This window comes from Macrobrachium nipponense, chromosome 19, assembly GCF_015104395.2.
Source record: "Macrobrachium nipponense isolate FS-2020 chromosome 19, ASM1510439v2, whole genome shotgun sequence".
Taxonomy (NCBI): Eukaryota; Metazoa; Arthropoda; class Malacostraca; order Decapoda; family Palaemonidae; genus Macrobrachium; species Macrobrachium nipponense.
Genome location: NC_061088.1, coordinates 53,829,944 through 53,844,189, shown reverse-complemented (window position 1 = coordinate 53,844,189; position 14,246 = coordinate 53,829,944). Strand labels below are relative to the sequence as shown.

Genomic DNA, 14,246 nt, shown 5'->3' with positions numbered 1-14,246 from the left:
TTTCATCAGAGCATAAGGCAGCCTACAGCACGTAGAGAAATGGGTGGAGCTTGGACACTGATATATTTTTGGGTCAGTGCTCCCACTGCAATTTTTGCCTACTAAGTATCACTTTATCGCCCCCTGTGACCTTAATATGGGCCAAGACAGTGATCTGAGTCAACAGATAACAGCAGAGGTATGTCGTTGAAAAAATCTGGCATTAGAACAAAGCAGATATCAGATCAGCTGGTTGTGAGGAGGCATTCAGTTTGACACTGGGTTGCCAGATTTAACGAAGGTGGCAACCATGAAATTTAGTCTCAGAAAAAGTGCCCCTGGTATGTCTAAGACGACCTCTGATGGAAGTTTGACCGTTGTTAAATGTCAATTCATGCTATAGTTTTGGGGTGATATTTGTTAAGATTAATAACAATATCATAGTTATACTTGATTCAGGAGCACAGGTCGATTAGTTGCTGCATTGGTTGTGAAACATCCTGAACTTTTCATAGACATTATTGATTAATTGATTATGAAATTTAGGTCTTGTGGACCAAGCACCAGAACCCATCAGGATTATTCAGCCGATGAACAGTCCTTTCAAGGAGTCAGATGCTCAAGAATAACCAGTCTTAGTATGGTTCTGAATATGGCTCATACTGGTTCTTTAAAATTACTTGATATAATAATACAATATTTGGAATCCATCAATCAGGAAAGTTATCAGAGATATATTTGTAACTTGTTCAGCATGTCAAAAATCAAATCAAAGGCTAAGATAGTGTTACTACCACCTCAAAAAAAAAATAAATAAATAAATAAATAAATAAACACTAATCCTCTTTTTGATTTTATAGCAAGATGATGCGAGTTATTCAGTAACTTCTGAAGCTTCTCTAATGTTGTTTAGTGTTAGTAGATCACAACTAAAAATGGTTAGCTCTAGCACCTCTGAAGAATAAAAGATTAAGGACAACTGTAAATACATTATGTAACACTTTTCAAGGACTCCTTATACTATGGCTATCATCTGACAATGGTTCATACTAAATTCAAGTTTAAGAGTTTTCAGATTTAATGGACCAGATGAATATTCATCACATCAGGATGAACCATACAATCCATTTAGTAATGAAACTGTAGAGAAAAGTATAACTACGGGTATTCTCCTACTTACGATGAAGTTAGGTTTAAAAAACCAATCGTTTGTTGGAAAAATTGTATCTCTAATATAGCCTAGCCTACACTAGGGTAATCAGTACCATCTTTACATAAAGGATACCCTACCCTACACTACACAGTAATTTTATACATATATGGGATAGTAATTATTAATTTCACTTAACTCTCTAGGTTCAACGCATATTGGCTTATGATAATTCTGTACAAAGAGAAATTGAATAACATTAACAAGTTAGCCTAGCGTATACGTACGATGGTGATGATGATGATACCATGGTATATCATATACATACAAATTCAGTAGCCTAGCCTACAGTATACTCTTCTACTATATGTACAGTATAGTAATTTATTGATATAAGCCAATTCTGGAGGTTCAATACATTCTGACTATGATTTATTATAGGAAAAAAAGAAAAAACTGGATACAAAACGGGAATCAGATTCGGACCGACATCAGCATAATTGAGCGATATTAGGCTCTGGTGCCTACATATAATTATGAAATAAAAACATAGTGCATATGCATCTTTTCTGTAAATCTTTTAAAAATTATACGTACAATACTATATCCTATAATATTGTTTGTATTCTCATATTATTATGTTTTGGTTGGGAAACAGCTGATGGCGAACAAGAGTTTATTTTGTCATATTTAACTCAATTCAGAGAGAATACCTTTGCTTCTAGTTAGCATAAAAGAATATCTATATACTTTACTCATATGAGACATGGCCTTTTTTAATTATGGGACATTTTATAAGTCAAAATATGAATTTAATACATCTCATTGAGAACTAAATTATTTTTTTCGTTAACAGATTGCATTGTAAGCATGTTTATTGTGTAAGAAAAATTGCGTGACTCCATTAACTATTCTCACTTGATTTCATCGTAGTACAAGCTTTACCATTGCATTATTTATCTTTTATCGGCATGAAAACAACAGTAAAACATGTTCTGTCAAGACCTGATGATTTGATAAAAATGATTCTCTCTCAATTCTTGGTACGGTTGTGTTTGATGGCAGGAGTTTTATGTTTGTTGTTGATGCACGATAATAGTCATTAGCAGCTCGAAAAGTGTTCTCAGTTTCAGCTACAACTTGGTTTGAATTTAACTGTATGTTTCCTTGCTGATCTTTGATCTACAGCAAACAAAGTTATTACCTAAAAATTTATCAGTCCTATTGTACATAACATCATTTAAAACATAACTACTGTAATTATTGACTATCGTACAATGGTTAAAATACAATCCAAATGGATGTTGTAATCAAATTCAGTTGTACTTAGCAAAACTCTGTTTCTCCTTCAGTTGTTCATGGCTGTACATATTTACTCAACGAATATAACAATAAAACAATACTTTCGTCATTCTCATTTGCTGTGTTTTTAACTTATTTAATTAGAAGATGGGATAAAGTTATATATTGTAATTTGGTCTATCTCGCTCCCTGATTGTACGCTGCTGCTTGCACCCGTTACGTGCAAAATTTTAAAATATTTTCAAACTATTGTCATATCATTATCAACTGCTAACCTCATCGTAAAATCAGATTATCGTAAGACAAATTATCATAAATTGAATACTACCTGTACTTGGATTTACAATGAATTTGACACAACACCCTACAGACTGGCAGAGACAGTTACCTAATGCCATCTGAATAAATGATATAATCCAATGTAAGACTTGTATGTCACCTGCCAGAATTTTACTGGCCAGAGAACACCTTCTGAATGAAATTCCACCAGTCACTCAGAGGCTTGGGTAGTCTCAGGGACAACCCCAATAAGAGCATTTTAAGAGTTGGTCAGAAAGTCCTAAGAAAATTGATACTAATATATGATGATCCATTTACAGTTTTGATTTGATTTACACATATTTTTGGCATTATCCCAAGCACTGGGGCAACTAAGGCCATTCAGCACTAAAACAGAAGTTGACAGTAAAAGGTTTGAAAGGTGTAACAAGAGGAAAACCTTGCAGTTGTACTATGTAAAAATTGTTAGGAGAGGGTGGAAGTAAGAGAATATGAACGGGGTTACAGTAAAAGGAATGAAAATAATTAGTTGCAGCTAGGGGCCAAAGGGATGCTGCAAACACCTGAAGTAATGCCTACAGTGCACCAAATGAGGTGCACTGATGGTACTACCCCACAACGGGGATCCATTTGCAGCCATCAAGTTAATGAGAATGATGTAACCTAGACCCAGTAACTGGTGCAATTCAAAAGGCACAACACATTCATTTAAAGATTTGGAAACAGTCTCCTTTATTCAGTCTGGCATCTGGGAGATAAATATAAAAAACAAATAGACTGGAAATACAGAACTGACCACTATTGAATCAAGCAGAGCTGATTTTTTTTTTTGGTATCTCAAGGAATCACAGCTTGTGACTTAATACCAAGTTTAGAGAGAGAGAGAGAGAGAGACCGAGCAAATACACAGTAAGACCCACTGTTTCCTTAGTGTGAGCATATGTACACGCATACACACAAGCACAAACACAAAACTATTTGTACGTATATTAATTACTGTATTAAACAATTTTGTGTATGTCCCTATACACAAGCACTGCATGCATGCATGTAAGTATACACACAGGCTATAGCCAATAGGTTAGGCTTATACCGCAAATTTACATAAAAACACAATGATTTACATAACTAATATTTATTCAAAATTACTGAAATTTTTACTTCAACTTCTAAGTAATTTCTTACATTTAGCCTGGCCATTTTGGATAGACTTCCATTGTTAACTTCGTCAAAGTGTCTTTAACTGAAAAAGTAGGTATTTTCAATGTTAACAAAGTCATAAGGTTTATCATCTCGATGATAAGCCATATCAAATTTACCATAATACTATAATGGTAATAAAAAATGTTGACAATACAGAAATCTTCATGATCCTAAAATTGACCAAACAACCCAGGGTCACACTTAATATTTTTTCAACTTGATACTGAAACAACACATATTTTAAAATGTTATAGAGGCAGCCCCCGGTTACCAACAAGCTTAGTAGTGATTTTGACTTTGAGGCTAATTAATGTACTGCCTCTCTGTCTCATATGACGTCTTTTTATGAATTTGCTCATAAATATATTAAAGGGCAGCTGTTGGTTTTAGTTTTGGTCTTTTACGATAGTGTCAGTTGTAAATGTCATTTTGTAAAGAAAAGTGCAAAGAAGGATTAGAAAAAACATGTACAAATAAAGAAAAAGTTACTGAATCTTTGTTGTCTGTAAATTTACGTGAATATTTTTCAACAAACATATTAAGAATTTGTTACTGATTTTATTTCTTATCTACAGTGATACTGTGTGAACTGCAATTATAATTTTATAAAATAAAATAAAATTATTTATGAGAAAAAACATAGGTTGGCAAAATTTACAACCATCTTGTAAAAGAAGCCCCACACGGAGTTCTAAATAGTCATTTGCAACTTCTTGTGGAAGGTATGGAATTTTTTTTTTTAGGATTTTTTCATTCACCATGCACATTTGCATATCTTCCTATTTCTAATGATATGTATAATTGTAGTGTATATATATATATATATGTATATATATATATATATATCTATATATATATTTATATATATATATATAATTTTTTTTTTTTTGTGTGTGTGAACTGGCCGACCTCAAAGTTTTTACCCGTCCACCAAGGGTTAAACACTACAGCCATAAACAACTGAATGAAAACAAAACCTTGTCCCATATAAATAGTTTCTGGAGAATAATTTATGCTAAATAGTAGCAAGAAAATTGCTCTGAATAGAGTTGAATACAGCAAAATAAATTATCTCTGTCCGCTGATTTTTCCGAAGCCAAACATGATCACAACGGTGCCATATATTACCGAAAAAAAAAAAAAAAATTTTCACCACAAGATGTATTTAAGTCATATTTCGACTTTAAAACACTTCATATAACAAAAAATAACCTTGTCCCATATAAATTGGAGTTTCTAGAGATTAATTTACGCTAAATAGAAGCAAGAAAATTGCCCTGAATTGAGTTAAATGCAGAGAAATAAACTTACCTCCATTAGCTGATTTTTCCAAACCAAAAACAAGAGATTGGTTTGTTTGTATTTTATAATACAATAGTAATATAAGACTACATACAGTATTATTGGATACAGTGAAGTAACAGATAACTTTTTAAAAGAGCGAAGGAAAAGATGCACATTAGTTATGTTTGTATTTTATGAGGCTGTCACAGCACTTAGGCTAAGCCACCGATAACTACACAAAGGTGTTATAAACCCTTTAGAGGGTAAAACCCAGTAATGAATATACTGAACAAGTGCCGTAAAACCGAAATGACGGTAACCTATACCAACGGTAACCAGGGGCTGCCTGTACTATGAATGCTATCAAGGTTATGTTAAAAAAAAAATCTAAATGAGATTGGATTTGATCTAAAACCCTTTTACAAGACAGTATTAACGTTGGACATATTCCTCAGCTTAAAAGCACTGGACCTTTGATACTTCTACCCTTAATTTATCACACAATCAAACTGAAGTTTAACTCTTTCATATCCGCTTAGTTTTGAGCACTGTGCCCCCAGATATCTGAGGTATCTAGGAGAGCTCGACAGTGCGAAAAAATAATTATTTCGAAAATTCAGCAAAAATATAAATTTCATGCCAACAACGTTCATTTTGCTGTCCTTTTTTTCTAAATGTTAGTATTTTATGGTGCAATAGCCAGAATAAGTCCCAGCTCTCTAAATACACAAAAATGCGAGTTATTTGACAAAAAACAAAAAAAATCTTTACTTTTTTTATATTTTCGTTTGTAACCCAAAAACTATGAAAGTCAGGCGAATGAATTATTTTTTATGAGAAAGCCAATAAAATTCTCAAAATATCGACATATAAATCAATGGAAAACTAATAAGTCCAGCCGGTGAAAAAATTTATAGAAAAGAGGGTAAGAAACAGAGCGCTCTGCCCGGAGCATGGTGAGAATTATCGCTAGAAAAAAATTTCTTTGAAGAGCCCTATCTCGGTTATATTTAATTGAAATTCCTTTGTAAATATACGAAAATGTAGAGGAAACGTTGAAAAATAAAGTGAAAGTCAAGAAAAATGGCTTTGGTAACGGCAACAGTTTCATTCTGACATTATAAGTTGATCAAAACAAAAAAAATTTTTACCGTTCTTAACATTATCGTTCGTAGGTCAAATGCTATAACAGTTAGGCGAATGAATTATTTTTTATGAGAAAGCCAACAAAATTCTCTAAATATCGACATATAAAACAATGGAAAATGAATAAGTCCAGCCGGTGAAAAAATTGTTAGAAAACTAAAAAAATTTTTTGTTTTTTTCGGAAGAGCCCTATCTCGGTTATTTTTCATAGAAATTCCTTTGTAAATAAAATAAAGGGGAGTCAAGAAAAATGGCTTTGGTAAAAGTAACAATTTTTTGAAGAGCCCTCTCGGTTATTTTTCATAGAAATTACTTTGTAAAAATACGAAAATGTAGAAGAAAAGTTTAAGAATAAAGGTAGAGTTAAGAAAAATGGCTTTGGTAACAGCAACAGTTTCATTTTGACATTATAAGTTGATCGAAACGGAAAAAATTGTTACCGTTGTCAACATATCTTTCGTAGCTCAAAAGCTATAAATAACAGGCGAAGTTCTTCCTCCTACTCCAGACGAAGTAGTTCCATGGTTTGCTTGGTTGGGGTTAGGTTAATCCTACGAGCCTTCCAAGAAAAGTCATAGTCCATTAGAAGCCTCATCTTGGCATCTTCTGGAGATTCAGAGCCCTGCCGAAACTCTAATAGTCTCTTTTGGGATGCACTAACACATTTTCCGTTACTTTTACCATAAAAACTACATGAATGCATGTTGGAAAACTATTGTTCTTGCATGACGTAACCATGTAAACAAACACTTGTGTCAACAAGAGCTCGCACATGGGTCATTGAGAGGGAAGTGTCGGTGCGATCAGCTGATTTCATTGTGAGAATTTTACTACGGCAGGGATTTGAGCATGCGAGATACACAGTCCAAGGTATGATCTAGCCTATGGAAATCGCTACTTGTCCGAAAATAAAAAAAAATGCCCCTACCACACTTACGAAAAATTTCGGTCAATTTTACGTACCGCTACGTCAGTTGGATAGATAGGGGATAGAATATTTTTACATACTATTATGTCAGTTGGAAAGATAGGGGATAGAGTATTTTTACATACTATTACATCAGTTGGACATGAAAGGGTTAAGTAACAAATCAGCTCTATCATACATCTTTATCCATGGTAAAAAGTTCATTATGTTACCAAGTCCAGTAAAGACACTGTTTCAGCTGGAGAATAAGCCTTAATGAAAAGGAAATAAAAAGGATTCCTTGGACTGTTTTGAATGTGTACACAGATTATCATCTTATGAATCCTCTTTGCAAGGAGGTCCTCCTCCCTTGCCTCTCCCTGAATTAGATTCTTCAATGTTTTGAGCATCAAGTAAGAAAACTGCAAAGCTGGGATAACAAACTCCCAACATTTCAACAGTACCTTGAGTTACTCATCAATACATGAAATGGACTGAGATATAAACTGAATAAAGCCTTTAATAAGCTTTTATAAAAATTATAAATAAAATACAAAAACTAAATAAAAAAATAATCCTCTGTGTAAGTCTAACTAAACAGCTGCAACAGTAAGCACTTTGAAGCCAAGGCTGAAATTGTGCAAGTTGTTAACAAATGGTTTCAAAAGTATAGCTATACTTTGTTTAAAAAATATATAGAACAATACTGATGAGGATAATAATTAAGGGCAGCTGGAAAATGTGGCGCCTAATAATGTTATTCCTAAATATTTTTTTGATGAATCTGCAGGACTTCCATTAGCCCTTGAAAACCACTCAGAAGAGTAATCCTACAGATCACATATTATATACAAGTTCTTTCATCTCCCTAAATCTCTCCAAACTTCCACATGGCTATTTAAAATCAACACTAGCAAAATTTTCACCATTTTCTGGTTCCTTCAGAAAAACCTTAAATATATTTGGATACTTCAATTACCTCTCTGAGTCACACTGCATTACAGTAACAATACTACCAGCCAAGCTATATGAACTACACTGTACACAAAAACATAAAACTTTTATAAACTTCTACTATATATATATATATATACTAGTGTTGCCTGAAACTTTATCTGACATCTTGAGACATTCAAGAATTTCAGTACTTTTTAAAGGCCTGTATTATGCTTCATAAAAAAAACCAAAGGAAATAGAAGGTAATACTGTGCTAGGATGCAGTAACAACAAAATGTGTCTGTTTTGTCCATCCCCAAACCAGAGGCAACATGATTTTTCTCAAGTGAACTTCACACAAAAAGATACACTTATGCTGGATGAAATATTCTATATGCAGCAACCTCAGATTTCCTTTAGGCACTTACCTGACCCAAGTTCTCGCTTGGGAATTGTCCTTCCTTCCCTTGGTCTAGATTTTCTGAGGGCTTGGGAAGGATAGACCTGTATCCTGGAATCCTGGAGAGGGAGGGTATGTTTGTGGGTATACTGTTGGAGGTGGAGGTATTTGGGGTAGTCGTAGTTGAACTCACCCCACTGCTGACTTTACTGGCACTACTGGCACCCAAAACTATCTTGAAGGAGTTGTCTACGTTCTCTGCAGGTATCGAAACGAGAGGAGTGATGCTTTTAGAAGATTCAGCTGTCTGAGGAATATGCCATGACGGTGTTGGGCTCCCACTGTCATTCTTGATCTGAGGTTGTGTGCTGTGCGGTGATGGCTGCCGTGAATCGTTTTTTTGTCCCACCCCACTTTGTGATAATATGCTGCGTAAATTTCCTTGTAAACTCAAATGCTGTTTCTGCTGATTATGGCCATGCAACTGACTCTGGTGAGAGGTTTTCTGCTGGGGAACAGGTGTAATGCTGATTCCTGTTGGTGCAGTTAACTGTGTTCCACTAAGGTTAACCATTCCCAAAGGATTACTGTTAGCCCCAGCCATCTGAGAAAAATTTGCCATCACTGCAGCAGTGGCTGGATTTAGGTTTTGTCGGTAAGCCATGTTTCTACTGGACTGGTCATGGCGTGAACTAACTTGATGCTGTTGCTGCTGCTGCTGCTGCTGCTGCTGATGTTGTTGAAGACGAGCTAGATGAGGGTTGAATGAATTCAACTTATATGTTCCACCTGAACCCAAAAGACCTCTCAAATGGCTGAAATAAAAAAAAATAATCTATGTATTCAAACCACATCAGGATTAAACACTGGACTAAACAATACCATCGTTACTCGGAGCTAACGATAGATGCAATAGGTTAAAAATTTTCATTATTCAATAAACTGCATCACAAACTGGAATATTTAAAAATAAAATGGGAGATAATTTTTTTTCCTCCAATAGACTTTAATGCTCATACACAAGATTCCCTCTGCCTCTAATGCATTAAATTTATAGTAGAATTTCACTGTGCTATACAATATTCTTATATGGTGGTACAGAAAAGTGAATACCTCAAGAAACCAACAGGCTAAAGTTCAGTATCAAGTACTTTCATATTTATTCACAATAATACAAGAGGAAATGTGAGACCACTTACTGTTAGATAATTTGTCTGTGGTATTTGCTTTTACTATTTACTCATGCTAAATTCACATGCATATTAACATTTTTTTCTTTAGCATAAAAAGATATAAAGGTATTCTGCTTACAATGGGGTTGTTCCAAAAATCCCATTGTTTGTTGGAAAAATCATATCTTGAATATAGCCTAGCCTACACTAGGGTAATCAATACCATCTTTACATATAGGATAACCTAGACTTACACAGTATACTTTATACATATATGGCATAGTAATTATTAATTTCACCTAATTCTCTAGGTTCAATGCATATTGGCTTCTGATAATTCAGTACAAAGAGAAATTGAATAACATTAACAAGTTAGCCTAGCGTATATGATGATGATGATGATATGGTACCTATGTAGTATACATACAAATACGGCACCCTAGCCTACAGTATACTACGTATACAATATAGACATTTATTAATATAAGCCACTTCTGTGAGTTCAACGCATTCTGACTATATCAGTAGAAAAAAAAATGGACACAAAATGGGAATCAGAGTCTGACCGACATCAGCATAATTGAGCACTGTCAGGCTGCTGATGGCTACCTATATTTATGAAATAAAAACATACGTATTGAATATGTATCTTTTCCATGAATCTTTTAAAAGTTATAAATTACTTTATCCAATAATATTGTATGCATTCTCATATTATTTTATCATAAAATACTAACAAAGCAGTCAATGTTTTGGTTTAGAAATCAGCTGATGGCAAAAAAAGTTTATTTTGCCGCATTTAACTCAATTTGGAGCGAATTGCCTTGCTTCTGGTTAGCATAAATGAATATCCCGATACTTTACTTAATGAGACAAGACAATTTTTTGTTATACATGTTTTTAAGTCTAAATATGAATTTAATACGTCTTGTGAACTATTATTTTTATCATTAACAGATTGCATTGTGAGCATGTTTATTGCGTAAAACAATTAGGTGATTCCATTCATTATTTTCACTTTATTTCATCGTAATACGAGCTTTACTGTTACGTTAGTTATCTTTTATGGGCATGAAAACAACAGTAAAATGTGTTCTTTCATGACCTGAAGTTTTGATTAAAACTATTCTCTCTCAATTTTACCTACGGTTGTGTTTGACCGCATGAGTTTACGGGAGTTTTATCCTTGTTGCCAACACACAATAGTCTTTAACAGCTCGAAAAGTGTTCTCAGCTTCAGCTGCAACTTGGTTTATGTTTAACAGAATGTTTTCTTGCTGGTCTTTGATCTTTAGCAATCAAAGTTATTACATAAAAATATATTAATGCTATTCTACAAAACGTCATTTGTAACATAACTACGGTAATTTTTTACTATCGTATAATGGTTGAAATACAAGCCAAATGATGTTATCCAATTTGGTTGTACTTAGCAAAAAAGTTGTTTCTTGTTCGGTTGTTCATGGTTGTACACATTTACGCAATGAATATAACGTTAAAACAATACAGCAGTACCTCGTACTTCGAACTTAATCTGTTCCAGAAGGCTGTTCGAAGTACAATTTGTTCGAAATATGAAACAAATATCCCTATAAGAAATAAAGGGAATAAGGATAATTTGTTCTAGCCAACCCAAAAAGCCCCCCTTTTAACACTTTTTCTATTATTAATGTATTCAAAAGTGTGTCAAGTAATGAAACAATATGTTATATAAAGTAAAATTTTCCAAATTCTATTTATTCTGTGTACGATTTACAAAGTGTTTGGTGAAAATGGCACCCGGCCGGCTGGGGGATGGAGGGAGAGACGGGAACCCTTTAAGGAAACTGAATTGGTTGCTGTATGCAAAGGTTGATAAAATCAATTTTATTCACATATTATGTACAATGATAATCAAAGGAATCGATAGTGGGCGTCAGTTTGTGTGTCTGAAGAAGAAGAGAGAGGAGAGGAGAAGAGAGAGAGGAAGAGAGAGAGAGAATAGAGACGAGAGAGAGAGAGAGAGAGAGAGATTAGGAGAGAGAGAGAGAAGAGAGAAGGAAGGAAGAGAAGGAGGAAGGAGAGAGAAGAGAGTAATCAGCATATTTACACTAGGAAGTAAGTGCTCGAAAAAGATTAATTATGGCAAAATACATCACTTATTGTAGGCAAATGGCAAACTTTTCAAACAAACATGAGGATTTTGCAAACAAGTAAGTAATAAGTCAAGAATGCAAGGAAAGGAAAGAGAGATAAAAGAACTTTTCACAAGGAAGCCATTTAAACAAACAATCAAAGGCATGCAGAAGCTGAAAGTGGCGCTAGTTTGTTTATTACAGAACTTAGTTACTTTTACAGTAGTAAAAAATCGTAAAAAGCAATTATTACTAGATAGGTATTTTACCGTACCAAAAATAAAAGTGATTCGGGCAGATCAAGTGCAAGTGAAAGAAATGGGCGAATAATCATCCCAGCTCAGCTGATAAGTCAGTGGGAAGCAGAGCCCTTCTTCCCTCCCCTCTCTCCTCTCTCTATCATCTCACTCAGCGCACCAAACACTGACTTTAGCAACCTTTTCTTTTTTCATTGTACTGCATTTGATTGATTTCATGTTTTGTTTTATTATTACGTTAAATTTATAGTGAAATATTTTATTTTTTATGTGAATGGGTATAGTGTAGATTTTACTCTCTCTCTCCTCAACAATACCATGATGCATGATAACTTATAATCATTCATTCATTATTCCTCAAAAATATAAACGCCCCTTCCCTCTACCTCAGGTCAGCTGTGTATCCAACCAACTGATCCGCTGTCACCCCACACTACTTCTCCTTCTGTGTCTTCTATAATGACTAAATAACCAGCAAACATCAGTCCCCACAAATCTTCGTTGTTCCTTAATTCCAATGTCAGTGTGTCTATAATGACGAAGTACAAGAATGGACTCTAGAACTGATCCCTGATTGAGGCTAACCTCTAAAGGGAATGCCTCAGTCTCCCCATACTCTGTCTGTACAAGTGTTCTTGTCCCCTCATACATCATCTTCACTAACCTTACCACTTCTCTAGTACTTCTCTTTCTCAAATACAGATACTCCTCAGTTACTGGAGAAGGTTCTGTTTCTGGCTGATGCTGCTAACTGAAAATCAGTGATAACAGTACTATAAACCCACTTAATGATGCTGTTAACCAGAGATCAGCGTTGTGGGTAACTAGAGATTGGTGCTGCTAACCAGAAATTGGCACAGAAAATCTAGTTAACAGCGTCACTAGACAAGTGCAGTAACATCACAATTTTTGCAAGTAAATTGTATTTTTCCTAACTACAGTGGACCCCCCGTATTCGCGGGGGATGCGTACCAGACCCCCCCGCGAATGTTTGGAACCCCTATAAAAATGCTAAAAACAGCCTATTTTGTTAGTTAAAATTTAAGAAAAACCACTAGAAATTTTCATATTTGGTTTTTTTAATAGTTTTATCACAAAAAGTGCATTTTATGATGAAATTGATAACAAAAACCAGGAATTTGTGGATATTTCTCATAGAAAAATACTGCGAATGCGTGAATTTTCCGCGAATAATGCAGGGAAACATTCCCGAGAGAAATCCGCGAATGTGTGAGTCCGCGAATCGGGAGAACGCGAATACGGGGGGTCCACTGTATATACAAACCCGAGGTCCTTTACATAAGGAATTACTTTCAGCACCAACTGGAACTCGGCCATAAGTCGGGAGTCCCGCCCAACTGGATGTAAACATTCCACTTTGCTTTAAGCCCAGGAACAGACTGAGGGGTGGCATGAGGTGACCTATATGTAAAGGACCTCAGGTTTGTATACTTGGGAAAAATACAATTTACTTTCAAAAATTGTGATTTGTTCCTACACATTATACAAACCATCGGTCCTTTACATAAGGATGACTCACTGATTGGTGGGAGGAATCAGAGTCTTGTGAACAGACTGGTGTTCACCCAACTAAGGTTCCCTCCCTGGTCATAAGAGCAGGGGGGAGGGGGGACCTAGCCTCTGCCCGATTGATCAGTGTGAAAACTGCAAGACCAATGGTCAGACCTCTGGACCTATTCATAAGAGGGAGGCAAGTGTGGCCTCTTATGAATAGCAAACAAGAACTTATAGTCGTAAGCAAGAAGACAAATATACATTGTTGACTTTGTCTCATGCTAGTGTCCACTTCCCCCTTGTTTGGGAAGGGACGGATATACGCTTCTATACCATAACGAAAGGGCAAGAATGGAGCTCAGTCACATAGCTTACCGGCAATGACTGCCCTTTCCAGCATGTGATGACCACCACTCTCTGCCTATAGGAGGAGAGCAGAACAAAGAGGGAAGAGAAGCCAGTACCACTCTCATTCCAACCCATTCCTGCGGTCACACAAGGCAGGATGCGAACTTGTCCAGATACAGGAGCGGAGCAAGATATACAACCTGTTGAGCTGTCAGCAGTAGTCTGCTTGAGCACCTGCATTGTCAACTGATGCG

At 35.2% G+C, this 14,246-nt stretch overlaps 1 protein-coding gene and 1 pseudogene across 1 annotated transcript in view; one reads left to right on the top strand and one right to left on the bottom strand.

Moving 5' to 3' along the window:
- The window catches only part of LOC135217020 (E3 ubiquitin-protein ligase TRIM33-like), a 361,157-nt pseudogene that overhangs the window by 131,596 nt on the left and 215,315 nt on the right, over window positions 1–14,246 (top strand).
- The window catches only part of LOC135218988 (E3 ubiquitin-protein ligase TRIM33-like), a gene marked incomplete at its 3' end in the record, with an annotated part of 43,555 nt that overhangs the window by 22,973 nt on the left and 6,336 nt on the right, over window positions 1–14,246 (bottom strand). The window contains 1 exon segment of the mRNA XM_064255428.1: window positions 8,615–9,401. Within this exon segment, the coding sequence (XP_064111498.1) occupies window positions 8,615–9,401 (787 nt within the window).